This window comes from Corythoichthys intestinalis, chromosome 5 (assembly GCF_030265065.1).
Source record: "Corythoichthys intestinalis isolate RoL2023-P3 chromosome 5, ASM3026506v1, whole genome shotgun sequence".
NCBI lineage: Eukaryota > Metazoa > Chordata > Actinopteri > Syngnathiformes > Syngnathidae > Corythoichthys > Corythoichthys intestinalis.
In genome coordinates this window covers 38,368,931-38,387,707 of record NC_080399.1, presented here as the reverse complement: position 1 = coordinate 38,387,707, position 18,777 = coordinate 38,368,931, and the positions used below count along the sequence as shown (strand labels likewise).

The following is an 18,777-nucleotide window of genomic DNA, read 5'->3' as shown; positions in this document are numbered from 1 at the left end:
GATGCGGTATTTCCAAATTGTATTCTTTGAGGGGTTTTTTTAGGAGTGATGCACTCTAGCTCCACTTTTGTTTTGGTCAGAGAAAGTGCAAAACTGAAGTCGCGAGCAGAAATGCGGAAGTACTTCGGAAGCTTGTCTATACTTTTTTTTTTTTTTTTTTTTTTTTTTTTTAATTCTGAGGTGTGATGTAGTAGTTGACTAAAAGAAATATCACACTTTTGGGGAGTCAGAAAAGTGTTAGTTACAACATTCACAAAGCATGTTTTGATTTGCAGTCAAGCTTTGGCCTAGGTTTCTTAGGCTTTTTTTGCAATGAAGACTGACTCTTGCCTGAGCGTGTATGGACAGGCAGGCCAAGTGTGCTTTGTCATCAGATGGAGGAAATTTTATTCCGGAACATCTAGTAATTTCTGCAGGAATGTTTGTTCTACTGGTGCAGGATCAAAAAGTCGTCCTCTTTGGCAACCCTAAATATATGTTTTAATATATTTTCTATACTCTCTGTCTTAAATCTTGACTGATTAAGGCTAGAGGAAGATGATATCTATTGACTGGCCACCCGTCAGCAAATTAAGACAGGGCACATTCATTATATTTATTCCGCAGGAATATTTCTTTTGCAAGAACTTCTCATTCACTGGCACATTCATTCTTTTAGAGTATTTATTCCTCTGATGGAACATTAATTCATCAGCAGAAACGATCATTCTTCCTTTTCAGGAACATTCTCTCACTTACCTAAATATTTATTATTTATGGTAACCCTTATTTTTCTATACATAGGATCCTTCAAATTCAATCAACATGTACAACAATACAATTATTTACACAACAGAAATGTTAACTAATTCTGCTGTATGAATGTCCTTGAAAGGTGGAAAAGCGCTATATAAGTATAACACCATTTACCATTTACCATTCATGATTCTGAACGCAGCCATCTTTTAGATAAATGCTTTTATGTCTCGACAACAGGTTGCGCACGTGTCAGTGAGAATCTGAAAAAGTTCATATTTAATATTCTGTGTCTATTCTGAAGAATCTTGGTTGACTTCCCTAATAACTGCCAGAGGCAGGCATTGTTTCTTTAAACCATATCTGAATAAAGAGTAGTTTGAGATATTTGATTGGCTGGTAACCAGCTCAGGAGGTACCCCGCCTTCTGCCCATAATCACCTGGGATAGTCTCCGGCATCCCTACAACCTTCGTGAGGCAAAGTGGTACAGATAATGGATGGATGGATGAACGACTGTCACACTATTTTAGAGTTTGGGTTGATTTGGTAAATTGAACTTTGAACCAGCTATTTTTGGTTTGTTTACTACATCTTCTTGAGAAGTACAGAATTTTGTCATGATAGCAAATTAATATTCCTTAACATATACATTTAGATGCTTAGGCTCAGAGAATGGGAATCTGTGTGTTTTTTTAGGCTTCACAGTTGATGTGCCACATGAGGTTTAGGTGTACTCTCATTCTGGTTGTTTGTATAGTGTTGTTTATTCAGAGAGAGCAGCTGGACAGAAAACAGTTTTGGGGGGAGAGAGCGAAGGGAAAATCAGACGGAAGAACCGAAGGGATAGTGATGCAAAAAAAAACATTTAATATATTTCCTACCTAATATCAGTAGTGCTGCTGTGTACTCTTACCGATGGGACACCATGTAGGGACTACTCTACTAACCAAAGGAGAGATGGAAGGAAGATGGGACGGATAAAAGTATATGAACGGGTGAGTTTGGAAATAATGTTAGTAATATACTAATATGTGACGGGGAATCCATCATCAGGATTAATCACTGCTCAGTATTAATGAGTCGACAACCTACAATGTGTTCAGTGGCACCTAGTCATGCTTATTCCCAATCTAACGTTTGTTAGTTGATGTGGAGAATTTGACTGCTGCGCAGGAGCCGACAAGCAAAGCAAATGCCAACCCCGACTTTCCAGGGGGAATCGAACTCGAAACATCATCACACCCACGGTCATAGCCAATGGATCACTCTCCGCGCCCCAGGACCCAAGATGGTCTTTTGGCCAATCCGAGCCACATCCAACTAGCCAAGGGCGAAGGAGCGCATGACCACCTCCCATGCACACGCCCAAAAACACATGCCCACCCCCGCCGTCCCAGTCCCCCATGCACCGAGAATGCCGTGGGGCCCCAACTATAAATGCTACGATACAGTTAAATCACAGTTCGGTACGATTTTCGATTCGATTCAATACATTCAATGCTCTGAAACAAAAAATACAAGGCTGTTTTTTTTTTTTTTTAATTGTTTTTTTTATTTTGCTAACAAGCAAAAATAACAATGCCATCAAATAAACATGCATTATAGTGCATAATATTTATGTGCTTACTGATCTGAAGAAATTTTGTATAAAAGTGCTGAGAACAATCTTTACTGTTTGTAGAGTGAGGCGGGGCACACTGTTGATTGCTATTACTCTCTTAGCAGGTATATGTTTACCACATGAGAAAAACATCCTATTTGTGGTCCGAGTCCATCTGTGTTACGTACTGAACTAACAATATTTGCAGAATTATCTATTGTCACTGGTATGAATTGATTTGGCCTGCTTAACTTCCATTCAGTCACGGTGGTTTTTAATTCACCAATGTAGTATATGGACTACGCGTCCCATGATCACTCTAGGCTCACGCAGACAATGACATGGGACTTGGAGGGGATCTAACGTAGCACATCTAGGTTGCTATTTGATGATATCTAGTGTGTGCGCGAGAGTGTTGTCGGGCATTAAAAAAACGCCACAGAAGCCACGTCTGCTCATTACTGCACAACACCAACATTTGACAATCAACTTTCATAAACAAGAAGAGTTTGAAGTACAGCGCTCTTAATTTGCCACTCATTGTTCATCATGTAACCGTGAGTTAGCTCTCTGTGACCCACGGTCTTAACCTGTCTGTTGTCAAAGCAAGGTTATTCGTAGCAGCCAAGTGGGCAACAATATATTTGCAGACTTTGTTGTACGTATCCGGAAAGGCAGTCTTTGTTCAATATGTACGAGTGGGGATAGCATATCAGCGCACCCAAAATGCTGCCAAACAACGGATCTATACGATATTGAAGTCAGGAAGCCGCCTCCTTAAGTTTCTGTCTTTCCTCACGAGCAATGATCCTCGTGCGCCACAGCTCCCACCTTTTATGCAATTTGAGGGAGGAGAGGAGGAGAGGGAGTTGCTAGTGGCAGAGTTTGTTTTTTCAAGGCAAAACTGCGCTGGACATTTTAGCGAAAGAGTCGACAAAAATGAATTCGTGAAATACATTTTGGGTTGCCTGGCACGGCCAGACTGTTCTCCCTGTATTTTTCAAACACTGTGAGAATAGTCTGGAACCCAGCCCATTAACGGCCTCTTGAGCAAGAACAAAATCAACCATTCAATCAGATTCGTTTATTTGCGTGACGTGTTCGTAACGAGCATTGTCACTCTTCCGTATTGGAAGTCGTCTCCACAACAACACAGATGACTAACAGGAGAGCCGAGAATATGTTCCAATCCACGGTAAAATCAGTTTTAAATTAACAAAAACACATAGACACAAGTCATTGACAACAGGCTGTCTCGCACTAGCCATGTTAAATAAACTTCTCCGTTCTCCACTCGCGCCGCGCAAGTTGTCGCTTTACCCGTCGCTGATTTGTCCACTCCGCTGTCTGTTTGCTGTGGCTTGCTCCGCCCTAGAAATTTGTTCCGCTCATTGGTCGCCAGACTCTATAGCTGGAACAGCGGTGAGTCTGGTGTACCAGGCTACATTTTGGGAACTTTTCATTTGGATTGAATGTTTTTGCGTATTGAATCAAAGAAGACTTATCAAACTGTTCAATATAAAACCGAGTATTGTTGCATCCTTAGCCCCACTGCCCCAAAAGCCCACTGTGGGAGCAGACTACCCCACGGATGAACGACGGCCTCCCAACTGCCCAGTGCAGGGCAGCGCCAGGGTCCAAGCAGGATACTGGGACAGAGGAGACAAAGACGGGGACAAGAGAACGAGAGAGGGGAGCGTATGCACGCACCTCCACAACAACCACTCACCTGGAGGATGAGGAGATCCTGCCCCAGTACCCATGCCAAGAGAAAAGTGCAACCCACCTACCATTGATTATCATGTTTGCCAGGTTCCCGACTTAACATTTAAAATATATGTGCATGCATCCTGCTGCCCCGGGTTTTGCATTTAACTGCACATATCTGAAAACATGTTGAAAGCCACTTACAAAGCATGGTCTAGCACAACTTTAGAATGCAAACATAGACATGAAAGTTTCTGAGGTGATAATTTATTAATTAATTTTAAAATATGTTTGAAAAAAAAAAAGATAATTACATAAGTATATCTCATTTTGACTCTGTTCGAGAAGCATTGCGTAGAGCAGCTCTTGCTCCCCCCAAAAATCTCACATTCTTATAAAATCTCTTTCCGATCAAGGCAAGAGTTAGAATGGCTGCTGATTCGAGTTTATTAACACCCCAAATGCCCTCACCACACAGTCAATTTCAATGATTAAAAACAAACATTCTACATTTGATTCCAATCAAGAGAGATTGACTGTTTAAGATATAGCCTCAGGACAAGTGAAGTGAAGACAGTAGAGACTTGAGGTTTGTTTTGACAGGAGCTGCAATAAACCAAGACCGAGCAAGCTTTCTTTTCCGCAGGGGAGTCATGGTATGTGAACTATCCCAATGATTGCTCACAGGGCGGGGTCCATTCATGGCTCTGAACACAGGCAGGCGCAAGTTTGAACTCCACTGTGTCATCGTGACCTCATGAGCACATAGAAGAACTTGGACTGGCCTATCTGTGAGCTGAGGAGGAAGGATAAAGGGAGTAGCGGGGGGAGAATCAACTGGAACAACAGCTTCTTCTGTCCCCTCAGGGAGTGCAGTCTGAAGGTTGAGGAGGAAGTGTGTATCGTGGTGCGAGTGTGTGACTAAGTCCACACAAACAGTAAACTGCTTGCTTTTATCCCATGCACCATAAACGCATGTTGAAAGAGGAACATACTACCACTTTGCACCGAAAATGATAGCTGGATCGAGTCATTTCAGAACTATGAGCCTTTTATTTAGTTTATTTTTTCTCTTCAGAAAATAAAAAAACAGCTGACTGGCTGGATTCATTTTTGATCATCAAATTTGTGTCTGTTTTTACCTGTAAACTGGATGTACTCTAATAAAGACCAGTTGTGAATCATTCCGTTTACAGTTTCCATATCAATAGCGTAAGAATGCAGTGGCACAATGTCACAGCCCTGAGTTAGCTCAATGCTTGCACTTACTGTACACCATGTAAGAGTCTTTGGAAAACTGCCCATGACACATTTAGAAAAAAAAAAGTATCAAGTTAGTTCCTCCCTAAAATGATTTCCATTCTTGTGTCAGCGTCAGAGTTCACTGTTCACGATTGCTCATGACCTCTTTTCGAGTTAGGCTTCAAGTCAGGGTTAACACTTGCCCAAACATGCCTTTGTCGACATTTATGTACTGGTTACACTGGGGACCTTCACCAAACTGTTGAACTGGGAAGGTGGGTAGTTAATGATCATTGCACTTATGCAAGATTTTCTGCTTGATTGTATAGCCGCACCTTCCTGCATTTTGTTTCATTCTTCCTTTTTTAATAGCGTAGTGGAGCCCAGAAGTGCCAAAATGCCGCAGCAAAAAGACATCGTGAAGATCGCCATCCAGATGCCTGGGGCCTACCCTCAGCTCATACGATTGGACCAGGTAATGCATGTCTACTGCATGCACAATGCAAATGCTTTATTCAACGTGAAAAGTTCTCGTTCTCTCCCCCTCCACCCGTATATTACTGCTGGACGCATGGTCGCAGCCACTAATAACAGAGCAGCCACGGGGCGTACCACACACTCTGACAACATTTTCACTGTTTGACCGCCGGGCTGACCACTAATAACAGGATAGCTGGGTGTCAGACATGGTAGAAGTCTCACTCGTATTTACTTGCACACTGGGAGCCAGTCACTAAGTTCTACTAGTATGCTGTTAATCTGACATGCATTTACATTTTCATAGTAGGGTAAACATTAGGGAAAACAGAGTTGGTTGTCACAATTTTCAGAAAGTTGTCACAAAGAATCGTTATTTATTTATTATATGGAAGCTGAATACCTTCTAGGATTTGACGTTCTTTTGCATTGTTCATTTTTTTCTTTTTTAATATAATTTATTATCATTCAAAGACATTGTGACACTTTGTGACAACCATCACCATTGTGGGGTTGATAATCACGTATTTAAATGTGAAGAAAGAAGAAGAAGAAGAAAAAATCTTCTGAATTAAATTTAAGTTTTTATTTTTGTACAATTACAAAATGCAATTTCTGGAGAAATTACAATTGTAGCTGATCGTTGGTTTCTCGGGTCACTTTCTATTGATATTGCATCACTTCCTGTTGATTATGGGGCATCTCGGGGTCACTTCCTGTTCATATTCGTCACTACCTGTAGATTTGAGGGCATTTTAGGGTACTTTGTTGTTATTAGGTCACTTCCTATTGATCTGGGGCCATTTATGGTTAACTTCCTGTTTATATTGAGTCACTTGTTTTGGAACTCAATAAATGTAAATGGAAGTTTTTGTGCCATTGAAAATGAATAGGAAATTTTGGCCATTGGAAAGGACCAAATGGAAATGGGTATGTTTTTGACAAATTTAAGTGGAACCCTAGGTTTTTGGCAAAAACTGTATTCAGCTTTTCAATTCAATTCAATTCAATTCAATTCAATTCAATTCAATTCAATTCAATTCAGTTTTATTTGTATAGCCCTAAATCACAACAAGGTTGTCTCAAAGGGCTTTGCAGAGGCAATATGATACACAATCAGAAAAAGCAAATGAAGCAAACAAAGACGAATAAATAAAGTTCAAGTCCTGGGCATCCCCCATCCTTAGACAACTCCATGTCGGCAAGGGGAAACTCTAAAAACTCCAGAGTCTTTGGGAGAAAATGAGAAACCTTGGGGAGTACCACAGTCAGGAGAGATCCACTCCCAGGTCGGATAGACAGGAAGCACCAGGACTTCTAATGGGAATTAGCAGGCAAAGTTACAGTCCGTAAAGATGCAGTGGAGTAAAGGAACAAGAAGAGATCCATCTAGCCAGATGAGACGGGGGTAGCAACGAGGACGTCCATCCATCCAGGGGTCCGGACAGTCAGGAGGCTGCAGCTGAAAAATAGCCTCTTCCCAGAGGGGAGGGGGGAAAGGTGACACCGGGTGACTAGCGATGAAGAGACTAGACAACTGGATATTAACTAGAGGTGTGCAAAATTTCCGATTCTTAGATTATTCGCGATTCGGCCGTGGAAGATTTGAGAATGATTCACAAACATCCAAATTCCGATTATTGAAATATGCCAAGTAAAGTGGAAGTACAACACACTCAGCGCGCCGCGCGGTCTTCGAAACAATGAGGAACGCAGCGAGAGTAGCTAAACATCATGCTTCTCATTACCCGGCCCCTTGGGTAATGCCAATGCTCAACTCACGGCTCTAGCTCAACTCATGCCACGAGATAAAAAAAAACACAACAACATACCTCACTGCTGCCGAAAAGCTGCTACAAAGTACATCCACATAATGTTACGGTAGATATCATTTATATAGGACTAGATGCAATCTAGATTCGGTAGCCATAGCAGCACATCTACAAAAAGCTAGATGCGGGCGTTAGTAAACGGCCGCCATCTTAAGGCAGTACACTTCCCTGCAAGGCTGTTGTAGCGAACCTTCCAAGCAAACCTAATTAACTTTTTATCTAAAATACTCCTAAATCGGTAAAATATTGACTTGAATCTATCTTTAAAATAGTTTTAAAACTTTCACATGTCGAAAGTAGACAAAAGGGAAATTATGGAATAACGGGAGCAATTTTAACAACTTTGTTTGATTCGCAACATTAAATTAATTGAATGTAGTTTAAAGCTGCTGATACAGAACTGGGACTGGAGTTTTTTATTTACTGTTATTTTTGTATATTTTTTTAAGGCTATATGTCAACTTGATACTGAAATAGTAGTTTGGTTTAGCCTGAGAGTATTTTTGAACAATTTTGGAACTAATGTACAAAACATTAAAAAAAAAAAAAAAAAAAAGGAGGGGGGTGCATCTATAATCGTTTTATAATCGAATCGGAGACTCTGAATCGTAATCGTAATTGAATCGTTCGGTGCCCAAAGATTCCCGGCTCTAATATTAATATTGGAAAATAAAAATAAAGTAAGACAAGTAGTAGGTAGAGTGAGAAAAAGGAGATAGAACTCAGTGGCTGTACTTCCCCCAGCAGCATAGCTTCTAGTGCAGCTTAGACTAAACTGTGAGTCTACTCCGACTTCAACTTGCCTAACCATAAGCTTTGTCGAATAGGAACGTTTTTAATCTAATCTTAAATGTGCAGACTGTCTCGGCGTCTTTAATATTAGCTGGAAGCTGATTCCATATAACGGGCTTGATGGCTAAAGGCTCTAGCTCCGACAGTGCTTTTAGAAACCCTGGGAACTACCAGTAGACCTGCATTCTGAGAGCGTAGTGTTCTGTTGGGGCGGTATGGAATCAGAGCATCGAATAGACCCTACCCACGTGACGTCACAACTCTGCTCTCCTGAATGGTACCGCCCAATTGTCCGTCAAAACATAGTGTTAACCTGTTACGGCTACGTACATTCTTCCTATTTACGGCGTGTTTTTCTGCTCCTTAACATTAATAATCAAAATGGTGAAGGCGTGTGTGGCTGTTGGTTGCACTAACAGAGAAGATGGAAGGAGAGACTTGAAGTTTTACCGTATTCCGAGGGATCCAAAGAGGAGAGCGAAATGGACGGCTGCAATTCGACGTGAAAACTGGGCACCAAAAAATCAACACAGACTATGTAGTAGTCATTTTATATCGGGTAAGATGCATTTAAGATATACTTAGAGGGTTTTGGGCTGACAAATAACCACAATTAAGATCATTGCTAGGCTAATTGCCGACAACATACACGTATGTATGTAGTGAGAGTGCTATCGCTAAACCATATAAACATTAAAAGCCTTAACTCCATTGACAAATGACATGAAATACATTAGACTTGACAGTGGATGTTAGCAATAACAAAAGATTTTGAATTGAAAATTTCGTAACTCACCTTTCCAAGCACAAGATAGATTCCTGCCGAATTTTCGTGGACGAGGACCTGTTTCACCCAACCAGCAACGAAGTATTTATAAGCCTCCAAGCTCTTGAAGTTTTTCAAATTTTCGTGAGAATAGGCTGATTTTGTGTGGACAAGATAATTGTAAATATCAGCGTAGCAGATGTAGGGCAGACAGGGCGAAGACAGTGGGTCGAAAAACATCGATTTGGGCATCAAATATGGATCTGGCGACTGTATAGAACGAAGCTTTTCCACATAACGCCTTTTATGCAACACATCCAGTGAGTTTACGGCATCAGAAAGCACCGGGTCTTCCATGAAATGCATTTTAAATTCCTCGATCAATTGAAACCAATGCTAATACAGAGACAAAATGACGTACAAGTGGGCGGAACCATACAGCGAGCACGTGGTTTTGTGACGTCGTTGGGTAGGGTCTATAGATTAGATGGCCCCAACCCATTAATTGTCTTAAATGTAAGAAGGAGGATTTTAATGTATAGGGCGGAAAAAACTCAGGTGACTTAAAGTTCCGCTCTGAGACCCGCTCTGAGACCCCCAATTTGGCAAAATTTCAAAATTGTTCGATATGCATGTGCGATACATCATTGGAAAGCTTAAAATCTCAATTTTCTGGGGGAAGAAAAATTTTGAACGGCACAGCATTTAAAAAAAAAAAAAAAAAATTTAAACAGCAGAACCCTATCTGAAGGTGAGAGCACGCGAGAGCAGAATTACAGACGTCATGACTTTAACGAGATATTATCGCTTACTTACCTTGTTTCAATCCAAAAACTCCATGTAGCATGTATCGCTGAGTTTCAAACCACAGCAGTGAATGGCCACAGCTGGATTTTTGGGTATTTTATGGTAATAATAATAATAAACATGGTAATATAACAAGGCTCGCGATGCAGAAATCACAGACATCAAGGAGTGGTTGAGATTTTCTTTTTCATATATTTACCCTTTTAAACGTTTTTTTTTTTTTTTTTCATCATCTAACATATCAGAGAAAATGCGACAGTAACAAAAAAAATACAATTAAGCGATAGTTATGAGGTAGATATCCGTGACCTTTTTACTGACGCCATTTTTTTCATTGTGACATAATTTGTTCAAAAGTTTAATATATGTGAGTGAATAATTTTTTAAAGTCGTTTTTTTTTTTTTAAACGAAATATGAGACGTCAATTCATGATCCTAAGCTAAAAATAACAGACATTTTGAATCATAAATATAATTAATTACCTTCGTTTTATGGCTGAGTTGAAACAAAAGCGGTTGCGCGACGTCTGTTAACGGGGGTTTTCAGGGTAAAACGGACAAATTCAAAATAGTTTGTGGGCTTAATGCGCCATGAAACTGCAATGGCAGCATATAGACATATTGTTCTATCAAACTCAACAGTTGTTTTGGCTTAAAATACAACAGTTTCTTTTAAAGAGGAGTGCAAGAGCAGAAACTGCTTTTTCAGTCTTGTCTGTGTTTTCCGCCATATATATGTAAATGATGTGATTTGGACAAAAACTGTAGACCAAGTAGCGTTTTGAATTTTGACTTCTTTTTTTTTTTTTTTTTTTTTTTTTTCAACAAAACCCACATTTTTGGGCGAACGGTCCATTTTGGGCTGTCACACAAAAGAGACCCTGCGTCGCATTAGCGTTCTGGTCGTTTTGGCATATGAATGGTGTCTGGGGGTGTTGGGTCTAAACTTACTATTGTACTGAGAAAATAATAAAGGACCTGAGGGAGGGCGGAGAGAGAATCAGAACGGAGACAGAGATAAGGTTTTTATGCTGACGGCCGTCAGGAGGAAGGTTGATGCGGAGCGAGTGGCTCACAACAAGCTTATCTGCCCTCCCCCTGAGGAGCGCAGCCTTTTATTGCACACACGTGAGTTTCGTTTGGCTGCTAAGGTATTCTTTACTGAGAACAGAAACCAGAATGAAACATTATGGTAACGTTTACTGAAAACAGAAACCTTACTCTTTTCATTGTGTAAACACCAAAGCACAGGCGAATAAACTGTTACATGCGAAAACATAATCATAACACCTAGTTTTAAACACACATAATTGCTTTAATTATTGTAAATACAGTTATTGTGAATACTGTTAATACTGTTATTGTGCAAAAGCATTAAAGCACATCTCACAGGGGGTCAAACAGTTTTGGCTGGGCAGCGCCAAAGAGACCCCATGGGGTGGGGGGGTATTATAGATAGGAGCTTTTACATGACATGCAAAGCTACAATAAAAAAAATATCGTAAAGAACAGGGATGGTAACAAGAATTCAATATAAGGTTAATATAGAATACGTATGTGCACATTTACGTATGGCTGCAGTGGCGAACCGGGAAGTGATTCACAGTCCGCAAACACGTAGGGAAACACTCCATAACTGGCCTCATTTTTTATTTTTTACAAAAACGAAATGATTCAAAGTTCACAGACATGTAAGGGAACTCCCCAAAAGTTCCCTCATTTTCAGATTGTTTTCTATTGGTTGACTTTAGGTGGTGGGCTTTTTGTTTGAAGAAAACCCCTAGTCAAAATGTATAAACATGTACAGTATATACAGCCATACAACCTTAATATATACTTTTATTAATTGCAATTGTTCATTCTGGCGAATTTCGTGGCCGTTTAAACAATGTCGGCATGCCAAATTTTGACCCCAAAGTCACCGACTCTGTTGCAAGCAGAGGTGGGTAGTGTAGCCAAAAATTTTACTCAAGTAAGAATAGCGTTGCTTCAAAATAATTTTACACAGGTAAAAGTAGTCGTCCAAAAAATGTACTCAAGTACAAGTAGCGTTTTTTCTTCACAAATCTACTCAAATAAAAGTAAAGAAGTATAACTTATTAAAACTACTCTTAGAAGTACATTTTTCTCAAAACATTACTCAAGTAAATATAACGCATTATTACCCACCTCTGGTTACAAGGGGTGCGCCGATAGGTCTAATGTGGAGTAGGGGAGAACACAGAATTAACTCAACTGTGTGCATGAACCAACCAACATTTTGTTCAGTAGTAGTATAGTGATAGCTACAGTATACTGTATCTTCCATTGACTAAGCTGTCCAATTATAGTCTTTTTATTACAATTGATGATAAAATAAGCAAGTTCGATGGGTCATCATCAAGGACTGAGGGAATTTTGATGTTTTCTTCAGGCAGTCATCTTTGTGAATCTCAGTGGAACAGCACCAGACCAAAGTTCCAGCAGCATCACCTTGTCCAATGCAGATTCTTGATTCTTGAGACCGTGTCCAGTGCAGATTCTTGACTCTTGACAAGGTGAGGATGCTATGATGCTGGAACTTTGGTTTGGTGCTGTTCCAGTGAGATTTACAAAGATGACTGCGTGAGGAAAACGTCAAAATTCCCTCAGTCCTTAATGATACGGGGCTGGCAAAGGAACTGGGGAGATGGCTGTGGTTGAATGTCCAACAAATGCACAAGTTTACATTGAAATTTTAGACCGCTTTCTTATCCCTTCAGTTGAAAATATGTTTGTCATTTTCCAAGATGACAATGCATCATGCCACAGAGTTAAAACTGTTAAAGCATTCCTTGCTGAAAGACTCATCCAGTCAATGTCATGGCCTGCATATAGCCCAAATCTCAACCCAATTGAAAACCTGTGGTGGAAATTGAAAACAATGGTCCACAGCAAGGCTCCGACCTGCAAGGATGATCGAGCAACTGCAATCAAAGAGAGTTGGCACCAAATTGATGAAGAATACTTACCAAGTCCATGCCTCAGAGACTGCAAGCTGTCATAAAAGCCAGAAGTGGTGCTACTAAATACTAGAGATGTGTTTTGATTGTTATTTCTTTATTTGTTATCATGATTCCATATTTTTTTTCTCAGAATGGAGTGATTCCATATATATTTCCTTGCACTTGCTCTATAAAAGTAAAATTTATTGACCACAACCAGTGTTGTCACAGATTACTTGAAAAAGTAATTTAATTACTGATTACGCCTTAAAAAAGTACTCTAGTTACTGATTACTTCATTATCAAGTTACTTTAAAAGTAATCTAACAGTTACTTTATACCAATTTTTCTCCCTTTGCCGCCTCAACACAAGAATGACAACAGAAAAATGTCATCACATGTAATTGACTTTCCGATGATTGAATTTAAAGGAGAATATCAGAATTTTTCACATGATGTTGACTCGCGCTAGCTTAGCCACTCCGGAGCCCTGAAACTAACAAATATCTGACAAACTGCATGGAATTTGTTGAAATAAACTCCACCGTCTGATTAAACTAAGTCAAAGATTAAGGAAAATGTCAAAACCTCTGAATTTCGAGTTATGGTTAACAGCATATCAGTGCCAATGTAAAACAATGCAAACTGACTGCACAATAATCAACAACACACAAGTAGATTGATTGTACAGTGCAATGAACACAAAGGTGGTGGCGGGCGTGGATGCGCGTGCAAAACCCGGAAGTACTCCTCTCAACACACACACGGTCAATATGGCCACAAAACATGGCGGCATCTAAGGACTTTACACTCAGTCGGACTTACAACACATCGCAAAGATGCTAAACGAACACGTCACCTCACGGCATAAATGTGCAACACGCATATGATGTAAACAAAGCTTGCCAACTTGGAGCGATGACTGCCCGTCGCTGCAACGGCAAAGCTACGAAACAACCGCGCATGTAGGGGGTCCGACCTTTTGCTGATACCCTCCAGAATGAAGGAAAAATACTCAACTTCATTCATAAATATCCACAGATCAACATTCCCTCATATCGTCTCAACACTCGCCTGGCCCACGCCTTTTTCAGTCCCACAACACATGACACAACGTGACGCGAGACCAACACAGGAAGTACTGTAGTTTAGTGGTTGTCATGGAAACACGTACCGGGAACCTTTTATTTTAGCATTTTCTATTCAAAATCCTCTTCGTACATGACTACAATTTTCTTCATTCTACATACATTATGAGGCAATAACAAAATAGTAACGCAGAGACACTAAGAAAACTAACTTTAATCAGATTACTGGTGTAGAAAAATGAAAATGATAAATGATTACTCGTTACTGAAAGAAAGTAATCAGATTACAGTAACGCGTTACCTGACAACACTGACCACCACAATGTTTTTTTATTCATTTCTTTTAGTGTTTCTGAATGCTAAAGAGTTGCTCTTTTGAAGTAATTCTTTTTCAAAATTTTTATCTGAGTTTGTTGTACATGATAACATGTCTGAGTGAGTGCTTGTCCGAGACCGGTGATTCCATACTTTTTGCTAGGGGTTGTAGTAGTTCATATACAGAATGTGACTGAGTGTTTTTCTTGTCTTTGAGCAGAAGAATCCTCTATCTGCAGTTATTAAGGATGTCTGTGATGGGTAAGTGTGTGAATGAACCATCTGCTGTATTTTCATGTATTTTACTATCATAGTGACTACATTGTTTTTGTGTGTTCTTCTGCATGCGTAGCTGGAATCTCCCAGGTCATGAGAACTACGCGCTTCAGTATGCCGACGGAGTGCAGACATACATCACTGAATCAGTGAGTAAAGAGCAAAATTGATTGGATCAAAGATTGACTTCAAGTTACTGTAGGTGTAAGGCAGGGGACTGGAAACAATTTAAGTGAAGGTGCTGTGTTCCAGCATGACTGTGCTCTCATCCACAGAGCAACTTTCATAAATGTGTGCTAAGCTATACTGTATATGGTGTGGAATAATGACTGACCTCATCCACCATTTTTTGAGATTAGCTCAAACAGAGATGAAGACTTGCATTCTCCTAGATACTGTGGGGAGAACAAGTATTTGATACACTGCCAATGGGTTTTCCCATTGTGAGTATATCAAATACTTGTTCTCACCACTGTAAGTGGCCAAAAATTGGCATGAATTTTATGTTGAAGATAATTAGAAACCTTCTTCAGTTGTCAGCCAGCCAGTCACTTACTGTTACCTCATAGTCCAAACTGCTTTAGTGTTTCTCAAAAATGATTGGTTTTTTTTAGAACCGTCTGGATATCAAGAACGGTTGCATTTTGCGTCTAACCAAGGCCCCGGTGAGTCTGCCTCTCAGTCACACTACTTTTTTACTTACATCCAACAGTCTGTCCTACCACCGTCCACAATCTCACTATTACTAATAAACCACACGTTGCAGATTTAGGCCCTTGAATGAAAGAAAAAAAGTAACAAATTGTAGAATAAACTGAATGATTGATTAAACTGAATGGATTTTTAAAAATATGGTGTTTTGTTTTATTTTTAACATTGGTAAATTAGGGACGCTGTGCAGAGGATTTGTTTAAAGGCATCCAGAGCATGGACCTGGGCGTGCGTTGCGATTCGTTGAAGCAACTCGCCTGCGTTTCCACTGACGTGACATTCGCGCAGGAGTTTATCAGTAGAGACGGACACCTTTTACTGGTCAAAATCGTGGAAGACTCCAGCGAGTGAGTTCTCTAACCACTATGACAAATATATATATATTTTTTTGTAATACATATTCCTTCCTCGTATGCATGTTTTAGGAGTACTCTGATCATGACCCACACACTGACAGCTTTCATGGAGCTGATGGATCACGGCATCGTATCCTGGGAAAACCTCTCATCAGTCTTCATCGAGAAGGTACCTAACTTCTTGTCATGTTTGTCACTGTAACCGACTTATCTTTGCCATGTTCTCTTTTGTTTAGATAGCCTGCTTCGTCAACGCAAAGGCGGCCGATGCGTCCATCCAACAGGTGTGCTTGGACATCTTGGAGAATATGGTGCTTAGCAGCTACAGCCTGTTTGTACAGGTCAAGCAAGTGGTGACCATGGAGAGGCTTATTGATCACTTGCAGATGTGAGTAGCCACCAAGCGGGCAAGCCACAGCCTTTTCTGCTATCAAATATGAAACTTTTTTTTCAGGACAAATCAGCAGATCCAGACCAAAGCTATGGCTCTTCTCATGGCTCTGTTGCAGACAGCCAAGGATGCTGACAGACAGGTGCTGATTTGGTTCTTGGTTGCTTAAAGTTCGACAGTGACGTATGTAGAACTCCCACCGGATACACAATCTAGTAATCATATTTTGACACGTCATTTTACACTTCCTGGAGACTGGCAAGTCTTTCAATGAACTCTGCCTGGACTAAGCTCTCTCTCGTTGCAGTAACAGTTTCCTCATTCAACGGCTTGTCTCCTATTCTCTCTTTCGCGTGCGCCTTTTAATACACACACTTCCCCCACTAAAACACCCTCCATATTCCAGCAGGGAATTATTTCGTGACAGAGGCTCTAGTTTAGTTTTGGCCAACATTTTTTATACTTTACTATCTCACCGTCGCCACCCAGTGTTAGAATTCTGCTGCTACAACAATGAAACTAATGTTATATTGTTTTTTCGACTTCTTTTTTTCAGGAAATGTTTGCATACTTGAATAAGAAGAATCTCCGTCAGTACATTCATAAGGTGAATTCTGATATGCACATGATTACCCTAGCCAGACTGAAAATAAAAACAATCTTATTGCATTTGTACTGTGGAAGAATTTGGGGAGAAAAAAATCTGTTCAGTTAGATTTTTATGCTGCTTCTAAAATTGCAGTACGTGTTTGTTTGTTTGTTTGTTTGTTTGTTTGTTTGTTTGTTTGTTTGTTTGTTTGTTCAAGCATATCAGGTTTTTTCTCCACAGCTCATCCTCCAGATAAGCAAAATACGAGGTCTGACTATTTTTGGAGCATCAAACTGATAGTCTTAAAGTCGAAATTTATAAAAAGAGCTATAAATCTTATTATTTACCCTAGCTGCAGACATTTATAATTACAGGAGCCATATCCTTTGTAAAAGCATAAATAATAAATAAACTGTTAAATAAACAGTTCAGTGATGCCTGTTTCCTCATATTTCATTGTAAGTCAGTATTTTTATATATATATATTTAAAGAAGCACATCTGTAAAGTCTAACATTTTTCATATATTCATACTGTATATGGCGGAAAACACAGAAAAGGCTGAAAAAGCAGTTTCTGCTCTTGCAACCCTCTTTAAAATAAACAGTATTTTAAGTCAAAAGAACTGTTGTGTTTGATAGAACATTGTGTCTGTTTGCTGCCATAGCAGTTTCACGGCGCATTAAGCCCCCAAACTATTTTTAATTTTTACGTTTTACCCTGGGGACCCCTGTATACAGACACCGTGCAACCGCTTTTGTTTCAACCCAGCCTTAAAAAGAAGATAGTTAATTATATTTATTATTCGAAATGTCTGACATTTTTCGCTTAGAATCATTAATTGTTGTCTAATATTTAGTTTAAAAAAAACGACTTTAAAAATTATTCACTCGCATATTTTAAACTTTTAAACAAATTACGTCACAATGAAAAAAATTGTGTCTGTAGATAGGTCACGGATATCTGCCTCATAACTATCGCTTAATTGTATTTTTTTTTTGTTACTGTCGCATTTTCCCCGATATTTTAGATGATAAATAACCGATCCAAACAAAGAAAATTAAAATAAAAAAAAGGTTTTAAAAGGGTAAATATATGAAAAAGAAAATCTCGACCACTCTTTGATGTCTGCGATTTCTGCATCGCAACCCATGTTATATTCCCATGTGTCACCCATAAAATCCCCTCAAAACCCGGTTGTGGTCATTCACAGCTGTGTCTTGACACTTGACACTTGGTGATACATGCTACATGGAGTTTTTGGATCGAAACAAGATAAGTACGCGATAATGTCTCATTAAAATCATGGTGTCTTTAGTTATGCTCTCTCACTCTCTCACCTCCAGTTAGGTTTTCGCTGTTTACATTTTTTTTGTTCAATTCCCTCCTGTTTAAAATCCTTCACCCCCGCAGAAAACAGATTTTCAGCTTTCCAGGGATGTACCACAGATGCATATAGGACGGTTTTGAAATTTGGCCAAATTGGGGATCTCTGAGTGGAACTTCAAGTCACCTGAGTGTTTTCTGCCATATATACAGTATATACTGTATGTATATTTAAGAAAACGTAAAGTTTAAAAACTGACAAACTAAAAAAACCTAACTCAACAAAAGTTATTCTCTAGTAATAGTCATATTCTGAATTTTGCAGCAACAGACAGTTTCTTGGAACAGAAGAAATATACATGATATGTCATCAGATGAATTGAGTCAAATTTTGTACATTACAGCAAGCTAATGGTGAAAACGGCTTTTTGCAGAATATCATCCACAGTTCAGGTTCAGTCCAAGATGAGATGGCGCACTACCTCTACGTCCTCCAGTCACTGACCTTAAAACACCTGGAGACACGGATGAAGATGCCACTGGACTATTCTAGCCAGGTGAGTGCAATTACCACCATCACATACTAGGCTTAAAGAACATTTTGGGCAATGACACACATTTTAACTCATTTGCTACCATTGACAGCTCTAACTGTCCAACCCATTTACATTAGAAACGCTGGTAGTGATCCAGCCAATGAGTTATTTTAAAAAAGTTTTACAAAGTGTGTATCATTTATGAATTGAAGCCCTTTCACAAAGAGAACGTCAATTTGTTTGAGACTCAGACGTACTTGTTTCATG

The 18,777-nt window shown here is 39.6% G+C and overlaps 1 protein-coding gene across 2 annotated transcripts in view; it reads left to right on the top strand.

Moving 5' to 3' along the window:
- The window catches only part of elmo3 (engulfment and cell motility 3), a 49,309-nt gene that overhangs the window by 4,750 nt on the left and 25,782 nt on the right, over positions 1-18,777 (top strand). The window contains exons 2-11 of one of the 2 annotated variants that reach the window (XM_057837411.1): positions 5,664-5,761; positions 14,547-14,587; positions 14,679-14,751; positions 15,217-15,267; positions 15,491-15,660; positions 15,739-15,838; positions 15,906-16,057; positions 16,124-16,202; positions 16,617-16,667; positions 18,409-18,531. In XM_057837411.1, the coding sequence (XP_057693394.1) occupies positions 5,684-5,761; positions 14,547-14,587; positions 14,679-14,751; positions 15,217-15,267; positions 15,491-15,660; positions 15,739-15,838; positions 15,906-16,057; positions 16,124-16,202; positions 16,617-16,667; positions 18,409-18,531 (918 nt within the window). In that variant the 5' untranslated portion in view covers positions 5,664-5,683. Of the gene's footprint in view, positions 1-5,658; positions 5,762-14,546; positions 14,588-14,678; positions 14,752-15,216; positions 15,268-15,490; positions 15,661-15,738; positions 15,839-15,905; positions 16,058-16,123; positions 16,203-16,616; positions 16,668-18,408; positions 18,532-18,777 lie in introns of both variants that reach the window. The other variant, XM_057837410.1, reaches the window with a different exon arrangement.